Genomic DNA, 21,600 nt, shown 5'->3' with positions numbered 1-21,600 from the left:
GAGTAAATAGGCAACAGCTGTGACTCTTTGCTCTTTATAATTGTTGACCCTAAGCTATTTCATGTATCTTTTGCAACTGTGCACGTCATAAATTGATTTGCCTTTTTCCTTTACCAGAAATTGGCATTGACTTGCCACCACTTACAATGGTTGTATTCAGACTAATGAATAGTTCTTTTCGCTTGTGCTACTTGGCTTCTGGGGTGGTGAATAACAACTAAAAATAAACAAAATTGCTCATTCAGAGTGTAATTTCCGAGCATTTCAGTACATTGATGTAAATAAACTTCTTTTAGTTCTTGAAAATTTACGTGGAAAACATTTACAACATTTAGTGGACTTCTCTTATCTGGAATTGCTGTTATTCATATATTTTTAGATTCCCTTACATGCTAAGTACTGGCGTGAACTTGAAGGAAGTGGCATCCTTAGCATGGAACATGTTAATCATGTGTTCTCCACCTTTATTGGACAAGAAATCTTTAAAGAAGACATTCTGGACATGATGGAGCAATTTGGTTTGATCGCTAAGTTCTCAGTTTCCCCAACTGACGAGAAGTACTTTGTACCAGCTCAGTTGAAAGCATCGCCTATAGAACTCTGTAAGATGACACCATCATCAACTGATCCATGTCCATTGTATCTCCTCTTTGTCCATGGCTTTGTCCCTCATGGTCTCTTCTTGCAGCTTGTCTCGCGATCCATTCGTTGGTGTTCAAAGACATGGGCCACACATCAACCGAGGCTGTACCAAAATGGAGCATGGTTCATCATTGGGAAAGATATTCATGATTTTGTCCTCATATGCAAAACAGGATTTGTGAAGGTGATCTTGAGACAAAAAAGAGCACAAAGTCATCAGGTTGTGGGGCAGAACTCCGTCGCACTAGCAACTCGTGTTCGTGAATTTCTTGAAGACACCCTAAAGAATTTGTCAGGAGAAATGCCCTACCTGAGGGGACTGCAGTATAGGGTGTGTGTTGCATGTCCTAATTGTCATGAAGGGGCAGAAGAAACACGTCGTACATGCTCAGACCACATGAAAACCACTTGCACACACGAGGACTGCTTCCACCTCATTGATGCAAATGAAGGTCGACTGGCCATTTGTAACCGAAAACCTTGGAAGATTGTACTACCAGTTTGTGGATTGGAGAAATGGTTCTTAAAAAGAAGAAGCCAGGTATAAATGATTATAATGATTTTTAAGCAAAGATTTCTAGACTCAGTTTCATCTTTGCTTTGCTCCTCTGGTTTACTTGGTGTGAATATCAATTGGGCTGTCATCAGTGTTGAGAAAGGGAACCGTGATAGGTTGTCTTCAGTTTCAAGTATAAGTCAGAGAATTTCCAGCAAGATGTAATCGTTTTTGAATTTTTTCCTTTATTGTTTTCCTTGGTAAAGTATTGATCAATTTTATTTAATTATCATAATCTTATATGACTTTTTTTCTTCAGGGTTTGTCCTCTTCAAATTTAGCTGCTAGATCACATGATGAAGCAAGTGAAATCAATCCAATGAAGTCTGCCACGGCATTGAAGGTGACTCTCCTTGGCAGTGAGTGGAGTTCGTCAATGGGAGGCTTGTCCACCATTAACAGACAGCTTGCCATTCTGTTGGCCATACACTCTGAAGTGGACGTTACTCTCCTTGTCCCCCAGTTTGCCTGTTCTGAAGAAGAGAGGAGAATGGCTCGAATTCACAATTTATCGCTCAGAGAGGCACAAAAACGTCCAGGTTATGCCGAGTCCCTTGACTGGCTGAGTGCCCCACCGAGAGATCTGGACATTGACATAGTATTGGGCCATGGAGCAAAGCTTGGTAAACAAGCTCAATTTATTAGAGAATCTTACCAGTGCAAGTGGTTTCAGGTAGTGCATACTGCACCCGAAGAACTCGGAATGCACAAAAACTATCCTATGGCCATTTGTAAAGGTGAAGAGAAGAATACAACTGAAGTGGAGTTGTGCAAGTTGGCAGATGCTGTGGTAGCAGTTGGACCAAAGTTGAAGAGGGCTTACTCTTCCTATCTGCGCTCATACGAGAAGCACCAGGAGATAATTCAACTGACACCAAGCACGTTTAGTGCGTTTTCCGACGTAAAACAAGCTGCAGTTGACATGGACAACTTTAAGGTTCTAACATTTGGCCGTGGTGACCCAGAGGACTTCAGCTTGAAGGGCTACGATATCTCTGCTCGAGCAATAGTTGAACTGAAAGACAGATCTTACCATCTGATTTTCGTGGGTGCACCAGACGGTAAACAGGATGAAGTTGCAAAGAATTTACTCATGAGTGGAATTGATAAAAACCAGCTGACCGTGAGGAAGTTCGTGCAAAGCAAAGAGAGATTGAAAGAATTATTTTGTGAAGTTGATCTCTGTATCATGCCCTCCAGATCAGAGGGTTTTGGTTTGACAGCATTAGAAGCGTTGTCTTCTGGTCTTCCCATTCTTGTCAGTGGAAACTCAGGATTTGGTGAAGCACTGTGCACTGTACCATCAGGCAAATCATTGGTGGTGGAGTCTGAGGACCCTTGGGAGTGGGCAAAGGCAATTGCTGGTGTCCGAAAGAAGGAAAGATCAGATCGACTTCGAGATATTCAACAACTGAAGAGTTCATATGAAGAGAAGTTTTGCTGGGAGAAACAGTGTCACAGTCTTGTGGAGAAGATGTGGGACATAGTTCATGGTTCGAATGTTTTGAATATTCTTTTAAAAAGTGTACTAGGGGGCTACTCGACTTTCGGTCTCTAATTTAACTGTTATGGAGAGCATGAACACCTCATATGAAAATAATGTTAAACATGGATAGCAGTCAGTCGTTTTATCCTCTTGTTGATTGCCGTGATATTAAAACAAAAGTTTCTTTTTATCTCTTAAGCTTCTAAAAGACGAGACACAAGTTTCAGAACTCGGAAGGTCGAAGTTGTTGACACGTCAGCCGAACAACTAACAGCTGATTCATTACTGACACCAAGTAAGTAAAAGAATTTAATAACGCATGATAATTGACATCCAAAAAAAAGTACAGACAGGTTAGAAGGAGATCCAGGAATTTCCTCTCCTTAACTTCGGACTTCAGGCCAGCTATGCTTCGTGAAAACTCAGTGAGGTATTTCTTACTTATGAGACTTATTGCTGTATATATCCCTGCACTCTTCAGTCACAAATGAAAGAAGTGTGTAAAAAAATATGGTTTTCTTTTACTTTCTGATCCGAAAGGATGGCTGAGTGTTATTTATTTCTTTTAGTCATATGAAGTTTTCATCCCGTTTCAATTGGAAACTACCATAAATTGTCTGAAACAGGGAGACTTGGGGTATTCTTTTGCTTTTTCTCAAAACGGAGCCAAAGTTTAAATGGTGTTCCTATCTAAACCGGTTTATGTTCTATTCACAATGCAGTTGTCTTTCGACACAATATCGAAGAAATCACATATTCATATGGCAGAGAAAATATATCAGTATATTTTTTAAGCCCGTAATTTTCTCCAGGATTCCTTTCTCCAGTTACACAGATATGTCAGAGTAATTTATCCTCTGTGCCTCTTCTCTTGATTAGTAGTGTATTCATTCACGGGTATCTTAAAACCTTAAATAACACCAAGAGCTACCCTTTTAAGGCTGGGTTGTTGGACAAAACAGCAGGAGTCTGGAGGTTGAAGCCCTTCTTTTCCTTTTTACCTCAAAGTTTCTCTTATTAGATTGGGGATTCTCATTTTCCAGAGGACGATTGTTTCGTTTCTTTGATGCAGTTAGATTAATGAGAACTTTGTCTCTCAAGGTTCCCTTGACCGATTCACCCAGGAACTTCAGCAGATGCAACTCGATGCAAGCAAAGTCAAGAGCAAAACAGATCTATTATTGGGGCTGAGGAATATTGTATCAGACGCGGGCTTCAGAATATCTGACAATAAAGGATCAGGAAATTGCATGTTCTATGCCTTGTCCGAACAACTGGAAATTGTTAAGGGAATCGAAATCCCACATGGCGAATTAAGACAAACCTTGGTCCAGTACCTCAGGAGTAAACCAAAACTTGTAAGCTGTTGTTAGTATGTCTAACAGAGTATGTCACGTGATATTATTTTAAGGGTATGATAAAGGTTTAGTGATAATACAGGCCACTTGGCCAACACTACCAAAACCTATCCCAGTGTTCACAGCGTGAAGTGACCAGGGGTACTGTTACTCCTCCTGTATGTAATAATGGTCTCTTTACAGGAGCTCTGATACCAGCTTGTACCCCTAGTGGAAAGGGGAACTTGAAAGATTTAACTTTATTATTTAAAAAGCCACAGAATGATGCTGGTTACAGATAAATTCATGTTACTTAACGTGTAAATTGCTAATTAAAGATCATCTCGTACCATTCTGATAAAATTACACCCTGACTCGTACTTCACACGCTCTAGTTCTTATCAAAAATCCTTTTAAGTTTCCTTCTTTAACTGGTTCTTCTTACAGCCGGATGGAACAGATCTGTTTCACTTTGTTCATGGACATCAAACATGGACTGAATACCTAGTACACATGCAACAAGATGGCGCTTGGGGTGATCACGTGATTCTGTGTGCCGCAGCAAACTACTTTGAAACGCGCATTCGTGTGGTCAGTAGTCTAGTTCCTAGCAATGATGTCATCATTACGCCACATTGTCCAGTTGACGAAAGCAAACCTCTTGTGCTGGGACATATTCATGAGGCGCACTATGTCAGCCTTCAACCCGTGCAAGGTACAGCTCATTACATTACTCCAAATAAATGTATTTTTTGTTTTATAGTGATATTTGTTAGTTGAGATCCTCAATCTTCTTTTTATTACCGAGTTGACAACAGTCACCCTTTTGGTTGTTCGATTTGTTACTTTGTTCATTTAACACACATTATGAGGTTTGTGGTTTTCGTAATTTCATGACTCGTCGCTTGCTCCATCTCAATAATCAGACGCAGTTCAAGCACTCTATTGTTCTCTCTTGCCGTTTAGTCACAGTGTTCTGATTATTGTGTTTACAGGTTAAAATGGCAGGCCCCCACAGTCAGAGCTCGGCCTTCCAGAATGACTTGATAGGCATACAGACCATTGATGCAAATTGGCCAAGTAGAGCTTTCTTCAGCCTGATTTATCCGATGTGAACTTTAAAAGCTTAGATTTAATTAGAGGTACTATAATATTAGTTTTCCAATGTATCGCATTTAAAGTAAAATAATCCAAATGACGAGGGGTGTAAAGAAAAGACATCACACCGTGAAAAGTTATCGTAACTATACAAAAGTGAACATGTCTTCGGGAAACAAAGGACTATCATCAATGTGAAACTTTATTTAAGGGGCTCGAAACAGGAACTCGATTACTCTTACTCAGTCGACTAAGAAAAAAATTTATTTCTAAGTACCATCTGTATGTACAACTGAATAAAAACTATGTACAGTTGCAGTAAAGTAGCAAGCTATTCAATGTATTCTTCATATATTAATATTAAAACGTAATCGAGGTAATTCTTACGCAATGAAAAAATAGCACATTTAATCACGGTTTAAATCATACTATACGATCAGAGTGTTGCTCTAGACCCTACAGCACCATGATCTCAGTAATGCACGGAATAAACAGCTCTTGCAGTCATGTGCCTTTCCCCCAAATTTAGAAGGCAACCGATAATCGAGATCTTAAGGGTTAAAGACTCCAGTCTGAACTGAGTCAGTTGGGAAGTTTCCAAATAATTTTACTTCGCTGGAGTTTAGACTGGATTTTTTTTGGGTCCTAATTGATGCCAAGTTTTATAACGATTAAATTTCTTTTCCTTATACGTTCAACTTCAAACAGAATTTCAGAGCATTTACAGCCATAACTCAACATAGCGTCATAGAACATTTTAAGAAAAAATTGTACTTCACGGCTAATTTCAATACTGATACTGACGAAGCGACCTCCATCGTTGACTAAGAGCATTGCGCAGATAACAATAGTGTGACCCCATAAAGTTGACGACAGAATGTGTCACGACTTGTTTCACTACAGTCACAACTATACCATAAACCCTTGAGACTGTCAGTAAATCATATTAAGCTTCTTGAAAGCCTTCTCGTGTCACGCAACGCGCTTGTCTGTCACACGTGCAGTTCCATTTCTCGCTAATGCGACAATTTTCGTGCGTCGTGCCTCGTTTATCGACATTGGTTTCCACGAGTGAAGATAAGATTTCATTTGATTGGCTTCTTCACTGTCACTTACGAAGATAAAAAAAAAACGTTCATCGGAGATTGACAGCAATTCTTTTTTCGGAATCCAGTTATGAATCAAACAATAACAGCTGTTTATATCGGTTAGGAACAGGAACTCGGATATTTCACTGAACATCAAATGACGTACAAAATCAGATTTGATTAGCTCCCTCTGGGACGGCATGGCAATTTCCATTCCCTTAGCAGGACTTGAATCTAAGCAACTTGCTGTTCGGAGCAGTTAGCAATATTTCTTCCTTCTACTGGAGCAGTATTCGGCTGAAAATATAGGATTCCATTCACCTAAAAGAAAAAGTTAAAAAAATCTAAATCATATCCGGGTAAAAAACTCGCGACGAAGACAAATACAACGTACACGTACGGAAAGTGCACACCAGGCACCTTTAAGCTACTCTCATTCTTTCTACGTCACAACCATGGATTTAAACATAACGAGAAATTTTGATGGTGGATGTTAGGGCATGCAAAGAATATTATGAATAAGTAATTGGAGCATAAGCTTCATAGATTTGCTATTACCCAGTAAGGTAAGGTAAGCAGTGTAGCCAAGTAGTTCATCTTGACTATCAACTTTGAATCCAGCGTGCTACCCGCCGGGGAAGAGGCCGGGGGGGGGGGGGGGGGGGGAAGAGAAATGACACTTTCATCGATCAAAAAGTCAACCTACCTCAAAATAATCAATACAGCCAGAAAAATCTTGTACAAAGGACGCCGCGTTGTCCACAGCTCTAGGATTGACATTGGACAACTTGCGAACCCCTCCCAAGTAGAAATTGGACCGAACGTCGAGAGCAACAGCCGACCCAGGCGAAGTAACGTACACAGGGTTACCATCATTGATAGCCAAACTTCCATTTTGTGCATTTCGTATGGCCTTGACCGTGTACCACGTGTTCAGACTGACTGTAACGTTACTCATTGCCTCGCCGACGCCCTTGCCAAGGTCATATCTCAACTTGACAAAACTAAGAAAATTATGGAAGAATAACAAATTGAAAGAATCAGAAATGATAACAGAGTGAAATCTCAATTAGAAGTTTCAGTAATGTAACAAACACAAGTGAGAGTCATTCAAAACTGTCGTTCACCCAACAAAAGCTACTAACATAATTCAAGTCTGAGCGAAAAACGTACTTATTATTAAATAAAAGTTTCTTTTTTTTTTTAACTCGTTTGTGCGATCAAAACCCTACACTCTACTAACTGCCTATTAGGCTAACATAGCAGAAAGAGGGATGAAGGTGAGATCACGAGAGTAAACCAAAAATACCGCTGGTTGTCAAAAGCAGATCATAAGAGCGGATTAGACATGCGCTAATGACTAACACGCACACGCGCGAAAGTCAACTTTCTTGCGCGCGTGTAACTCGCGTTCCTGCCGATCGCCAACAAGGTAGGTCAAGTAAAACTTTACCCATTGTGTAGAATGATGGACAAAAAGTCTCCAGTCGTGCTCTGCTCTTCATGGGACACATAAAACAGAATGCCATCCAGCGTTTCCGGTTTAAATCTGATCGTGATCTGTGTGGTAGATCTTATGTTTGTCTTGGCAAACATCATGTATGAAAAATTCTGGAACCGCGGCGTTTGGATTATGATGTCTGCAGTAAGAAAACAAGAAAAAGCGTATCATAAATCGTGCTGATAAAGGAAACATGAAGTTAGGAAGCATTTAAACCGCAGCAAGCGCTGGGGCGGGGGGAGGCTATTGTTAGCAAAATTAGTAGATTTACCCTATCCGAAAGATTAATGTTAAATGTGTGATAGAATTCCCCAAAAAGTACCGCACCCTGAAATTCAGAGTTCTTTGAGGCCTAAGCATCCCAAATGCCCGCGGACAGCTCGGTAATTGCCAGAGGATTCCCAGCCTTAAAAAGATTTAAACCCCCAAACCACATACACGACTAAGGCTATCTGAAAATTCATCTCCCTAAAACACCTTCCATTTGCCAAAAAATAATAAATCAATCAAAATATTTAACGAAATTTAACAAAAAAATTTTCACAAACCTTGACTGCAAAATTGTCCAGTCTTTCCCAAAGGACAATCGCAAATGGTGTTCAGTCCATCAGGACGACATGAACCACTGACGCACGGACTGTAACCATAACATGGCAGGCGTTGATTCCCGCAGTACAAACCGGTCCATTCCGCTGGACAGGAACAGATAAATGTGGCCCCTTCCTGTGTGCAGTTTCCTCCATTGAAGCATGGCGGGTTGAGGGTGTTACATTCGTTGTAGCTTTCATTACCGACATTTCTTCCCTTGACAACCGCCCAGTCATTAGCTGCGTCGGCCATGCCTGTCGAAGTTGAGAGTTTGATGAATGAAGCTCCTTTAGCGAATCTAATGCCTACGTCATATATAGAACCATGAAATCCTCCGGTTTTAAATTCCAGCGTACTAGGAAGCTGACGTGTGTTGGGAATACCGCCGATGTAAAGTGGCTCAAACAAGTTGAGTCCCACAAGTGGCGCGGGAGACTCGCCTTCTTTACGAGGTTGGGTGTCAACATACAGCCAGCCTTGACGCCCATCTCGCCCTGCGACTACTATATGCCACTCTCTGCGCATGTCCACTGGTTCGCTGTAGATCTTTGCACTGCCACTACCAACGTTATATTGCAGTAAGACCTTGTTGTCTTTCAATCCAATTGCAAAAAAGTCATCCCCGCTCCCTACAAAGGAATTCTGAGCGCTGTAAACTAAAAGGCTATCGTTCCAAGATTTTGACGAATTGTCGAGTTTGAAGAGGAAGGTCACGTGAAAGCTGTTCACTGCATCCTTTGGTACTGGGTACTCTAAATATGATGGGAAGCCTTGTACAATGGTGAACAATGGAACTGTTATGTCAATAACTGAGAATAAAAGATAAAAAAAATCAGAAAAATGTACTTTGAAAAACACAAAAGCTACGTGAATAGCGCCATAAAAAAGGCAAATCGTAAGTTACGTAGTTGAATAAGAGGGATGTTGTATAATTTTAACGAAAGTAATGCAAAAAAGTAATGCAAAAAAATTAATGAAAAAAAACGGAATTATCCACACGGAAACGAACTTCGGCCTCCCGATTTCGCGGAAAGATGCTTACCACCGCGAAACTCACTGTCATATTAATATTTTTCTTACGGTTACACTGTACATGCATCCATGAATTCAAATCATTCGTTTTTGACAAAATTCTGAGAATTTCCACTGCACAATCATCGATCCATAGCTGCTCCGATGAGGAAGCGGAACCCCCTTACCTGTTTGACACTGCACACCCACTCGACCCAGAGGACACAGACAAATGAAATCGTTGGGATTTGATTCTTTGGGTATACACTCCCCTCCATTGCAATTCTCTGATTTGCAGGCCTTGTGTACTTCACAATTTCGCCCCTCATAGTCCGCTGTGCAATTACATTCGTAATCGAGTACATTGCCGTCAACTTCTGTGCATTTTCCGTTATTTTGGCACGGCATTCTCTGGCAGGCTGGCATATCACCCTCATTGATGTTGAACCAATTTTCAGCATCTAAAAATAGTGTTTGCCCAGTAATTAAAAGAGAAACTTAATGTACGTGAACTTTATAATTTATGACAACACCATAAACAGTAAAATTATGAACTTTCGACTCTGCCAGAGTCTTGGTCAGGTCACGTGACGTGTTACCTTACCAGCCCTAATTAGAGGGTTGATTAAATTAAATAAATACCCTTCCACAGCTAGCTTTTGGCTCTCTTGACACTGTTCACAAAAATAAATGTTCAGATAAAAGGTCCCGCTAAACTGAGGATTGTTTAGGACGCAGTTTTGTTAAACTAAGTGTATGCCTTGTTTCAATAACCGACCCAAAATGTTCACTTAAATTCCAGAATCGTTTCATATGTACATCTTCGGTTGATATCCTGTTCGAAATGGGCTGCATTAGAAATGTGCATACGGGGTTGTCATCAAGAAACGCAGTGGAAAATAAAAATGAAAATATTCTCCGCATTTACATAGCCAAACATGTCAGAGTATCAAAATATCATTCTATTGTTTTTAACAACAAGATAATATTACATGAGAGAAACTTTTCCTATCCTTATGGTGTTCACAGAGAAGTTCCTTTGTACCAAATAACACAACCATTGACTAAGATATCAAATAATATAGCTTACCTGATAAGTTTATTGTCTCTCCATTCACTTGCACATCCCTTATTGACCCAACAAAGGATGTTGATGGGGCAGAATTACCTCTTGTCTGACTGTGCATGTCAAAGCCTTGTGGGACACCTCCTACATACCAGTTATTGTACAACTGTATTCCCCGGAGTCTTCCCTTGACAACACCTATAAGTTGCGCACCATTGTTAACTTGTAGAGTGCCAAAAGGTGGTGAGGATGAACTATCATACCTGAAATATCACAAAAAAAAGACAGTTCTACCCTTCATTCTGTCACTTACTGCACTGAAACCAACAAAGACACAATAGTTAAAGACCAAGTGTGAGATCAAGATGACCAAATATTGACCGGTTCATTTCTTTGTGTTTTTATGGACCAAAAACGAAATTCTCCAAACTAAAATTGTAAGAATTGTATGGAGCACAATTCAGAGAAATTGTATTTTATTTTTGGAGTGAAAGAATTCCACTGAATACATTTGAGTGTCATGCCCAGGTCTGGTCATCATTTTGTATTTTTGGGGAACCCTTTTTTCCCCACAGTGCCTCTCTCCACCCAGGAGTACACATGGATGCAGTTAACTCACTTAGTTAGGGAAATGAAATCCTGACAAAATCTTTGTGGCAGGAAGAATGGGGGGGGGGGGGGGGATTTGGGGAAAGGGGGAAGGAGGGTGTTGTAACCTGCAATGAACTAGCAAATATCCAGGGGTAAGAAGAAGCAATAGCCCTGGGCCCAGTTGTTCGTAGGCCGTTTAGCGCTAATCCAAGGTTAAATTTTATTCTGGGTTTCTTTATTCCTTTATTCAAAAGCCTTTTTGGGATAATTTCCTGTCTTATTTTTAAAGCATCAAATAATCATATTCTAGACAAAAAGAATTTGACTGAATTTTCTTTTAAAGCTATCAGATCTGAAATCAGATTTCACACTTACCCTGAGTTATCTTAACCCAGCTTTGAACAACCTGACCCTGGTCATTATCAAGGCCACAGAAACAGGGCTAAAATCTGACAGCTATGTGAGTAGGTCTTTAGTGCAGAGTTCACTTTTTTTGCTTGAATGCATTATATACCTGCATGAAACAAAAACTTACGTGACTGTTGCTGTTATTATATCACCAGTGTCCACTCTTTGGTTGCTTTGAATGTACACTAAACTGTCACCAGGATCAAATCGGAACTCAAGTTTACCACCAGTGACATGAAGCTGGATAAAATCACCCCGCTTTTTGGAATCGGCAGCGAAGAGCAGCAGACCTTCAGAAGCATTTGTCTTGAATGTTATGTCAATCCTGTTGATTTCATTATTAAATGATATACTCTTGTGTTCCAGGAAAGAGTTCTTTCCAAAAGCTGGGAAGTGAAGATCACTCTCTGCAAAAGAAAAAAAAACATTGCTATGATTCTATATGCTTGCTTAAAACAGCTTGGTTACTATTACTGAGGCGAAAGCTTAACCCCTCTTAGTCCTTTAAGTATATAAAGTAACAAAATGATTTTGCATACAATTTGGTGGTATAAAGCATGAGTAAATTTTTCAAAGATGACAAAATAGCAAGAAGCCAATTGGGTGAGTACAAAGTCTTTGTAGAATTTATAAGTGCTTATTTACACCAAATTACACATGAAATTATGTTGTTACTTGTTAATTGACATGAAAAACACATTGTAGAAAATCAAAATGGATAAAATTTTCCAGAGTGTACCACTTGTAATTTGCACTTGAGTTGCTACTTTGAACTTGTGTTACAACTTTGCACTTGTGTTACATGAAAAATGCAACTCATTTTCAGCCAATTAGATGTGCATAATTTTTTCATGTATATTATTACATTGTATTATGGTTAACTTGCACTTTCTCCCTATAATATCCATATATTATCCAGCAAATAGGTAATGAGACTACTCAAAATAAGCAAGTAGAAGTTTTATCTTGATCTAACACTAAATTCTTGTAACTACCTCACAAAGAGAGGTCTGGAAACTAGAGGGGAGAATATTAAACAATCAAATCTTATGAGTTGCATATAAAAGGTTAAAGAGAACAGCTGTCTGCTGAAGAAAATTTCATCTTGAGTAAAGAAAAAAAGCCTTCAGTTTTGGTGTCTATATCCACCTAATAGGGGTTTCAACTGATTCTTTTTCATTTTCAAACAGTAACAGCAGAAGGAAAATGCTTAGGACTTGGTCAAGTATCCACTTAAGACAAGGCTGGCTTAAAATGAAGCTTATACTTATATAAACATTTTATTGCAAGTGGTGTCTTTTAGATAAATTTTGTGCATAGTCTTTACCACAGAAACTACACTGCATATATGTAGATTCCACACCTAAAAGGTAATGCAAACATCCCTGACTGACTAAAATAGTCTTGGAGCTAGTCAGCTTTGTCTAGAGTTTAAATTACTCTTCAAAAAACCACATTAACAAAACAGTGATGAGAAAAAGTTTGATCACTACTCACCAGCTACATCACGACAAACAGGTCCAACTGTCGGATAAGAACATTCACAGCGGAATTCAAACTGTAAGTATGGCTCACTAAAGCATGTTCCATTGTTACAAGGATTATGAACACATGTCTGGTTAATCAGAGGTACAGTGGTTGGAATGGGTGGCATTGTTGGAACCACAGATGATGAAACAAATGAGGTACTCATTGACGAAGATATTGCAGTGGTTGACCTGAAAGAGACAGTAGACATTGATGGAAGGCCTGTTGTGATAGCTAAAGGCGTTGTTACCACAAAGTGAGATGCCATAGAAGGAGCTGAAGATGTTGAAGTGTTCCCAGAGAATATGACAGTTGGTGTCACTGCTTGTGATGCTGTCAATAATAATATAGATGATGATGAAGAAAAAGATGCATCTGGTCCTAATAGTGTTGAGGTGCTCCTGGAAAGTACAGTGGTTGGCATCACTGCTAGTGATGATGCCAAGAAAGATGAAGATAAAGATACATCTGGTCCTAGTGGTGTCAAGGTGCTCCTGGAAAGTGCAATAGTTGGTGTCACTACTAGTGATGATGCCAATAATGATGACAATAAAGATACATCTGGTTCTAATGGTGTTGAGGTGCTCCTGGAAAGTGCAATGGTTGGTGTCACTGCCAGTGATGTTGGTAATGATGAGGATGATGATGAAGAAAATGATGCAACTGGTCCTAACAGTGTTGAGGTATCTCTAGAAAGTGCAATGGTTGGTGTCACTGCGAGTGATGATGCCAATACTGATGACGATAAAGATACATCTGGTTCTAATGGTGTTGAGGTGCTCCTGGAAAGTGCAATGGTCGGTGTCACTGCCAGTGACGTTGGTAATGATGAGGATGATGATGAAGAAAATGATGCAACTGGTCCTAACAGTGTTGACGTATCTCTAGAAAGTGCAATGGTTGGTGTCACTGCTTGTGATGATGCCAATGATGATGATGACGAAGATGCATATGGTCCTAATAGTGTTGAGGTGCTCCTCGAAATTGCAATGGTTGGCATCACTGTTAGTGATGATACCAATAATGATGATGATAAAGATGCATCTGGTCCTGATGGTGTTGAGGTGCCCCTGGAAATTGCAATGGTTGGTGTCACTGCTTGTGATGATGCCAATACTGATGACAACAAAGATGCATCTGGTCCTAATAGCGTTGAGGTGCTCCTGGAAAGTGCGATGGTTAGTGTAACTGCTTGTGATGCTGGTAATGATGAAGAAAAGGATGAAACAGGTCCTATATTAGATGCAGACACATACATGGATGACGTCAAGTGCAATGATGATGTCAAGTACAATGATGGAGCCAAGGATGATTTAGTTACGACACTTTCCATGATTGCATTTGACTTGGTAACTGAACTAACAGTGTTATTTCTAGTCTGCATGGAGGGGCCAGCTGGTGAAAAAGTTCCAACAGATGTGGAGAAGGCTTCTAAAGATGATTCATATACATTTGAGGTGGATATGCCTTCAACTGAAGAATTAATTGCAGTGCTCAAAACTGACTGTGGAAAAGTCAATGATGAAATTGAAGGTGAAGGTGCTATTTCTATTTCAGTGCTAGAAATCACTGACCCTGGAAGTGATGATATCCTTTGGGATCCTGTTGGCAACAATGTTCCCACCACTGAGGTGCCAGTAATCATTGTGCTCCCTTGAGACAAAGACTTGGGAACTGAAGATGACAACCTTGTGGCATGAACTACAGATGAGGAAACACTTTGCATAACAAAACTAAAATTACCAATAAATGAAGTAGGAAACACAATTGTCGATATACTTGTTATAGCAAGCATTGTAGAGGTTGACAGACTTGATGATCTAGTGACATTTTCTGTGCAGTTTCGTCCAGTAAAATCAGGGAGACAAGTACAAGTGTAGTTTTGACGTTTAGTTCCAGATCGTTCACATGATCCACCATTTTTGCATGGGTTATTGGCACATAGGTCTGGAATGGCAACATGACAGTTTGGGCCATTAAATCCTGGGTCACACAAGCATGAGTAAGCATTGATGTAATCCACACAAAATCCATTGACACATGGACTGGAGCTACATTCATCAATATTTGTTTCACAGAAAGTTCCCGTGTATCCAGGTATACACGTACAATTGAAACTATCAGCAATGCCATCTTTGATATCTGTACATGTTGCACCATTTTTACATGGATTTCTACTTGGGTGACAACTGTCAAGTTCCTCGCAGTATCTCCCTTTGTATGCATCACAACAAACACATGTATAATCACGGGTAAAAAAGGTCTGACTGGCACTGCTACAAAGACCTACTCCACTGCAGACACCCAGGTTTGGCAAGGCTGGATTTGTACAGTTTGGCTGTTGACGACTTCGCACATATAGCTCAAGTCTTATGCCAAAACTACAACTAAAAACATCATCTTTTGCAATAAAATATTTGATCCCTGGTGGAGTTAAATACTTTGATGGAATTTGGAATTGAGATGAAGTAAAATTTTGAAAAAGTTGTCCACCTGAGTCACAGTTATGGAAGGTGTCTCTGGACACATTGAGGAAATCTACCCCAATCTCTTTTGGTTTAATGACAACAGTATCTCCATACACAACTGTTTGAGGTTTTTGTCTTGGCCCGGGAAGAAATCCTAACGGGTCACTCTCTCCGTAACATTCACCCGCAGTTGTGCAAATATGGCCGTTGTGACCCAACTCTATGACCGTAGTCACTACGGTATTGTTAAAGCAGTGGTGTCCAGAAGGACATTGTAGAATACAAAGTGAGTTCGACACTATGGACGAATCGTTCTGAGCATGGACAACACTGAGTCTCAAAACAACAACCCATAACAAGGGTAAAATATATACCATTCGACGAAAGTCGAAGTGTAGCGAAGACGGTAACATTGTCCTTAAAACAAGTTCAATTTCTTTCCAGCTTCACGAATCCACCCGAACCTTGAAGTTTCTTTCACAGGTCAGTAGCGCTCTAGTTTCGTAACAATTATGGTATTTACTCTGTAAAACCAGCCTTCGAAATTTCTCGCATTCTATATGATGTCTGTAGCTTGCTCACCATTTCGTGTAAATTGTCACTTTTCCATAAAGCACCTTCTCACAAGGCTGATTAATAAAACTTAGCGAATTCAAACTTCACATTGAGGAAACAGCTGTCAAAATATACCGTCTTCAAGTGTTCCAGCTCACGTTCCGCAAAATTAACGTTCTCACAACTAGATGTAGCGACCATTCGCATTCCAGCTTGTGGAAATCGCTATTTTACACGTCTCACTCGAAGAAGTTGATAAATCCTAAACTGTATATGGCTGCAAATAGTTCCAACGGTTTGACTCGAACAGCTGAGCCAAAATGTACCTCTTGTAAGAAGTTCCGAAAGCAGATCTTCGCGAATCAAAAATGGCGTTCAATGATTCACAAATCTTTTCAGCAGTTACTACTGAAAGCTGTCCCACGTTCGGTAACTCCTCGCGAAATATTATATATTTTATGCATGTATCACCTCTGTGGTTACTGGACGAAGCTTTTTAAAACTCAAAAATGTGATTTAAGATGCTTGGAGACCGTTTGTTTCATTATTTAAATAACACTGGTTGTTAGGATCTGGTGTTCTATTGTGGTTGGTTTTATCGCGCGCTCTGATTGGCTAATTTCTCTGCCACAATTTAAAACGGAACGTGTGATCTAAACTTGGAGCTCACATCATTACTTGTAGTAAAATTCGTATAATTATCGCTAATCCCCTCAATTCGGAAAAATGTTAAGTTTTAGAAACGTTGGCTTTTGTTTAGTTCAACAATCTACCAGTCACAAAAACAAGACCCTTGCAGACATAATTTTTCGATTTCCGTTTCGGCTTTCACGCTGGTGAAGATCGGATTTCAAATGTATGCCGGTATTTAACGGCTAATGGTTTTGTTTGTTTATGCGGAGTATAATGAAAGAGAAATGCATTTCAATAGCAATAATATCACCGCCTTGCCTGTCGCCTTGCGTGATGAAATTTACCTCTATCGGTAACTTTTAGATTGTCCAATTTTAAACGATGTAGTTTGGACTTCACTCTGAGCTGGAGTGCTCGTTATGTTCGTCACGAAACCATTTTCGTAGTGCCGCGTAACGACAGTTACCTTTGCCACCTTTCTTACAGATGTCACGCAACACTTTCTTCTTGAGACCGGGATGAGGCTAGGTACAGACAGGGTGGGCTGGAACTTTGTTCGGGACATCCCATGAAAAAGGCTGCAACGGGAGACCAGGTGTACCTCTTTCGTGTTCCCCCTTTCCACTCGTCACTCCCCTTCATTCCCATCCCTCCCATCCTTCTTCGAGCTTGTCACGCAGGTTATTGTGCCCGGAAAAGACTGGATCGTTATTCAGGTCCAGTCTTTAGAGCGCTTAGTGTGAATGTCACGTGTTACAGTGCACCGTTTACAATTGGTTCCTGACCAAAGACTTGTGTCCAGTATCATTTTTAAGTGTATCCATAGTCAAAAAGCCTTCATTTGAGGAAACATCATCAGCCTCTCCTCAGGATACAGTGAAGCGCAAGTTAAATACAAAGGTCTGGGTACTTCTCAAGCAACCACCGGTACGTTCGGGTATGTAGACATCAGCGTTTAAGTAAGACTGTGATCTGTGGTTAATCTTTTAAACTGGTTGATGTAGTTTCGAGCTCCATTTCTGACGCAGCTGTGATTGGGATCAGCTGCAACTGTGATTGGGATCAACTGTTATGTTTGAAAGGAAATTGGAAAAACCGGTGGCGTGAGATTTATTGCGCGAAAGCATAGTTAATATTTCCTTTTCGATTTCAGTAATATTTACGTGACATAACCTCAAACGTAGCTAGAAAAAAAATGCACAGCTTGCAGTGTTTTCAAGATAAGTGGTATTTTTGCCCTTTCGGCACTTTCAGTTTCGAATGGTTGTGAAAAATTCGGTCTCGCTTGACTAATCGTTTTTATCACTTTGAGGCAGCTAGTTTTGCTTTCATCAGCAAATTTATCGTCATGGGAAATATTTAGGTAAAAGAAGGGACGATCAAAGTTCATGGGACGAGGAAGAACTACCTTTTTGTTTCCAGTTTCATTCGCAAACAACGACTGCCCAAAGACTCAGTCAAGGCATTAGTGAATGACAGTATTAACTTTGACCCTAGGTTTTTGAATTATTAAGAGGAAAACCGCAGGAGCGAGAATAACCCAACTCATCATAGCCATTCGGTTGTGTTTTCTGTGTCTAGTGTCGTTTCCTACTGGATACAATATGAGGTAAGCTTTTACTTTAATTTGCCCGTTTTTGAGGCGAACAGATCGCACGCAAGCCTATTTTTGCATGCGTGTCAAAGGGTACTTGTGCCTTTTCGCATTCATGTTGTATTACAAACTAAACGTGTCATGCAGCACACTCCTTGAAACAAAGCCAAATAAAAGTTACCGTGTCTGCAATTGTTTTTCTTATTGAATATGCGCATATCTTCAAATTTGTGACACGAGCGGCGTGTAGTGGCATGGCATATACGTGCTTGTGCGCACATCTTTGTGCATGTTTTCCCGTGGAGGATGACAGTTTTCCTTTTGATCACCTGTAAAGAAACAAATTTCACTTATCAGGAGGACATGAAAACGATAGCCGTGTTTCGAAAGTTGTGTTCGGTTGAAGTGGAATTCAATTATTATCAATTACAGATAATGCCCCTTCGATAAGTTCCACTGTCTGTATGCACTTTCGCCGCTTTTGACTTACATTAACAATAATCAGAGTTTCGTGTATTTTAACTTTTCGCGTAATTTATCACAGCTGGTAGAGAATGATCCCTTGAAACCAATTCGAGCTGTGATAGACGCAAAAACAATCAGTTTCTTGTCACGATTGAGTCACCTGTTTAAACTTCTTCGAGATCAAGTACTTGAAACTAAATTAATATTTAGAATACAAAACCAGTTAGCATTAACGAAGAGTCCTTACTTTCGCTCTCTCGCATCAATTTTCGATAACTGAGATCCTTGTGATTAACGTGCCGACGCTTTCTGTGCACTTTCATTTTCGTTTATTATCGTCGACAGGAATTAACAAATTCTGCTTTTGTCATCATTATTTGGCGACTTAGAACTGAATTGCCCCTACTTTTTGAGTAAGCTGCACCAGTGCTCACAGTTTTGCCTAAAATTATGGCTTTCGATCTCCAGTTGGGTACGAGACTACTAAAGTGACGTCCTGAACAGGCCCATCCAAATAGATCTAATAACAAGTGCCTGAACAAGCCCATCCAAATAGATCTAATAACAAGTGCCTGGTGACATTTCCTTCGAACCAGTAGGCCTTAGAGGGGCATTTCTTTAATTTACGTTCATTTGTAATCTGAAAACAGTCTTAAAAAATTTCAGCGTTTACTGCCCGAAAAGGCATTTATGTCAAAGAATGTAGTAGTCTCGGGGAGCGTTGCGTGACATCCTAAAGAGCAGCTGCGAAGGGGACTAAGGATGTAGCAAATCGTAACTCTTTTGGAATATTTTAGAGGACTCAGATGTTTCCTTCGTCTCATACTAGTTACAATGTTTAATATATTTCTTTACCTAGTTTTTCATCTAGTTCAGGCTCAGGCGGAAACTTTCCGCACGACATCACAAGCAAACAGGGCCTCACCGATTTATACAACTCTGGAGTGACTAAAGTAGAACACGTGACCAGACCCCTTGGGGGGTCGGGAGGGTCTATTGGTATGAAACACTCTGGTGTAGTGGTGACAACTGACAACGGTGACCGCTGGTTAGTGCATAAGGGCTCAGGATACGGAGACTCAAGTAAGTTTCATTTATAAACAACATCAGCAGGTAACTGATGTCCTCGTCCTCGTTGCCCTACTTTTCTGGGTCGAATTTATACGCGCTAAGACGGCTTATCATAAGGCTCGATGCGTTCTATAAAGGAAAATTAACCTCATTTCGAATTTGTTGTCTTCAGGTGAAACGGTTGTTACAAATGCCAAGCACATGAGTGGAGACTGGCAGTCGGGAGGTGTCCAGTCCGTGAAGCCTGGGACTAGGGTGGCTGATTACGTCAAAGCAGGGGGGTCCGATTACAACTTAGCCTTTGACAACTGTCACGATGCTTCCAGAAGAATGATGGAGGAGGCAATGAAAGATCGCTAAATGATATATAACAATGAGATCTTGATTTCCGGAGAGGTTCCAAATTTTGTTGCACTTCAGCTTGCTTTACAGCTCCAATTATGAGATCTCTTAAAATTCAATTTGTCATGAATAATTATTTGGTAATGTGTTCCATTAGATTAAGATTTTTCTCTCGCTGACTGATTCTAGGAATTATGAATTGTTTTGTTCGATGAAGTGTTGCGGAAAGTTGACAACCGTCGGTTTAATGAAGCATCTTCTATGATAAAAACAAATTTCAACAGCTTAACGCGTTAGACATTTTTAGGCTCTAGTGTAAATGAGGCATTAGACGTTGGGAATAACAAAACGTGTTTGTCGAGGTTTTTCTGAATTATCATTATGGTTAGGTATGAAATAACTCATCAGTGTAACGCGAACCCAAGATCAAATAAAATATATCTTTCTTTACCACCGAGTTCAAAAAGTTACCATTTTTCTTATTCTGTTTACGCAAGTGGCTCTTTTAACATTGTTGATCCTAGTATTATGCAGGACGAGTGTAACATGAAATTTACGTGCTAGCCTTGCCCACCGCAGAATCTCTAAGACTCAGTGGCAGAGTAACGGAGCCCGGAATCAGAAGCCTCAATAGTCCATTTTACAGTTACGTGCTTGGTTGCTAAGCCTTTAAATACAAGTGAGGCTAAGGGTTACCTTGTTTTGATACAAACCTTGCTGCTTTTCAAATGTATATTACTTTGTTATCGTGCTAACTAGATACTGGTCTCTATCGCAACATGGTCAACTTCAGCCTCACTCCAAATCAAAGACTTAGCAACTAACTACACAACTGTAAAATGGCCTATTCCTCAGGAGCTCAGATTTTATTTGTCTCACGCTCGTGACAAGACGAAAAACATCTTTACTTGTCTGAAAAATATCTTTCAGAACCGAGCAACCCACTCAGTTAAAAATAAGAGAGATAGCTCATTTCTTAAAACATCACCTTAGACTTGCTGCGCTGAAATATTTTGGATCAACTCTTAATTATGTGCATTTGACATTGGTTACGTGTGTCGTCACCGAAACCTCGTGGTATTTCATCACTGTACACTTAGCTTACTCTCACAAGTTCCTCGACGTAAAGGTACGTTAATCCTCCAGTAACTTGAGATTCAATCAGCGACTTACGGTGGAGGAATTTTGTCGTTTAGTTCAAAGTAAACAATATTCTTCTAAAGGTGTCGGTGCAGACTCTATTCTACGTCAACCAATTAAAGAAGCGGATTTGCAAACAGCTTCATGATGAATGTCATGTAAGACATCGGCTAATATCACAAATCAACAAGCGTAAATTGCTGGTTTTCAGTGTCACGCCATTCAAAATAGATCAAAATAGTCTAGAATCTGGAAATAGAAAGAAGCTAGATATGTAAAGACTCTCGCCAAGATTCAGGTCACAGCAATTTTTCTTACGGAAGATATGAGGAGAAACGTTTTTCCCAAATTTATAGAGATTTGTATGGAGCCGCCATGCTGGTGCCCACCTAGATGGGCATCAACATGGCGGCCGGAAACCAGCAGAAACATC

General features: G+C 40.1%; 3 protein-coding genes across 8 annotated transcripts in view; 2 read left to right on the top strand and 1 right to left on the bottom strand.

Annotated features, from left to right (window-relative positions):
* LOC113671118 (uncharacterized) overlaps positions 1-5,442 on the top strand; it is a 40,748-nt gene extending 35,306 nt beyond the window's left edge. For all 5 annotated transcript variants that reach the window (XM_089211687.1, XM_089211704.1, XM_089211683.1 and 2 more), the window contains 6 exons: positions 380-1,183; positions 1,458-2,691; positions 2,884-2,979; positions 3,786-4,042; positions 4,469-4,736; positions 5,017-5,442. In XM_089211687.1, coding sequence (XP_089067813.1) covers positions 380-1,183; positions 1,458-2,691; positions 2,884-2,979; positions 3,786-4,042; positions 4,469-4,736; positions 5,017-5,021 — 2,664 coding nt within the window. In that variant the 3' untranslated portion in view covers positions 5,022-5,442. The remainder of the gene's footprint in view (positions 1-379; positions 1,184-1,457; positions 2,692-2,883; positions 2,980-3,785; positions 4,043-4,468; positions 4,737-5,016) is intronic.
* Positions 5,364-17,183, bottom strand: LOC113671117 (uncharacterized). Its single transcript, XM_027187336.2, has 8 exons — positions 12,870-17,183; positions 11,500-11,779; positions 10,398-10,636; positions 9,496-9,768; positions 8,257-9,105; positions 7,661-7,847; positions 6,914-7,211; positions 5,364-6,528 (listed from the first exon to the last, which is right to left on the bottom strand). Exons 1-8 carry the CDS (start codon positions 15,778-15,780, stop codon positions 6,442-6,444), a joined length of 5,124 nt encoding a protein of 1,707 aa, XP_027043137.2. The 5' UTR covers positions 15,781-17,183; the 3' UTR covers positions 5,364-6,441.
* LOC113671119 (uncharacterized) lies at positions 17,102-20,484 on the top strand. 2 transcript variants are annotated; one of them, XM_027187340.2, is made up of 4 exons: positions 17,102-17,482; positions 18,053-18,164; positions 19,474-19,697; positions 19,858-20,484. In XM_027187340.2, the coding sequence occupies exons 2-4, from the start codon at positions 18,160-18,162 to the stop codon at positions 20,043-20,045; spliced, it is 417 nt and encodes a 138-aa protein (XP_027043141.2). In that variant the 5' UTR covers positions 17,102-17,482; positions 18,053-18,159; the 3' UTR covers positions 20,046-20,484. The 2 variants fall into 2 exon arrangements, with proteins under 2 accessions (XP_027043141.2, XP_027043140.2); XM_027187339.2 differs by having other exon boundaries at positions 17,321-17,492.
* The last annotated feature ends 1,116 nt before the right edge of the window (positions 20,485-21,600 follow it).

The sequence above is a fragment of the Pocillopora damicornis genome, chromosome 1 (assembly GCF_964200805.1).
Source record: "Pocillopora damicornis chromosome 1, jaPocDami1.2, whole genome shotgun sequence".
Taxonomy (NCBI): Eukaryota; Metazoa; Cnidaria; class Anthozoa; order Scleractinia; family Pocilloporidae; genus Pocillopora; species Pocillopora damicornis.
Note: the sequence above shows the minus strand (reverse complement) of the source record. Positions and strands in the feature narration are given on the sequence as shown.

Bases quoted from the DNA above. Each gene is read 5' to 3' on its own strand.
- LOC113671117 (XM_027187336.2), bottom strand. From the start codon at position 15,780: ATGTTACCGTCTTCGCTACACTTCGACTTTCGTCGAATGGTATATATT. The intron at 9,769-10,397 runs GTAAGCTATATT...CACTATTTTTAG, and splicing joins AGAGACAATAAACTTATCAG to ATGCTGAAAATTGGTTCAAC. The intron at 6,529-6,913 runs GTAGGTTGACTT...TTTTTCTTTTAG, and splicing joins GCTGTATTGATTATTTTGAG to GTGAATGGAATCCTATATTT.
- LOC113671119 (XM_027187340.2), top strand. The intron at 19,698-19,857 runs GTAAGTTTCATT...TGTTGTCTTCAG, and splicing joins CTCAGGATACGGAGACTCAA to GTGAAACGGTTGTTACAAAT.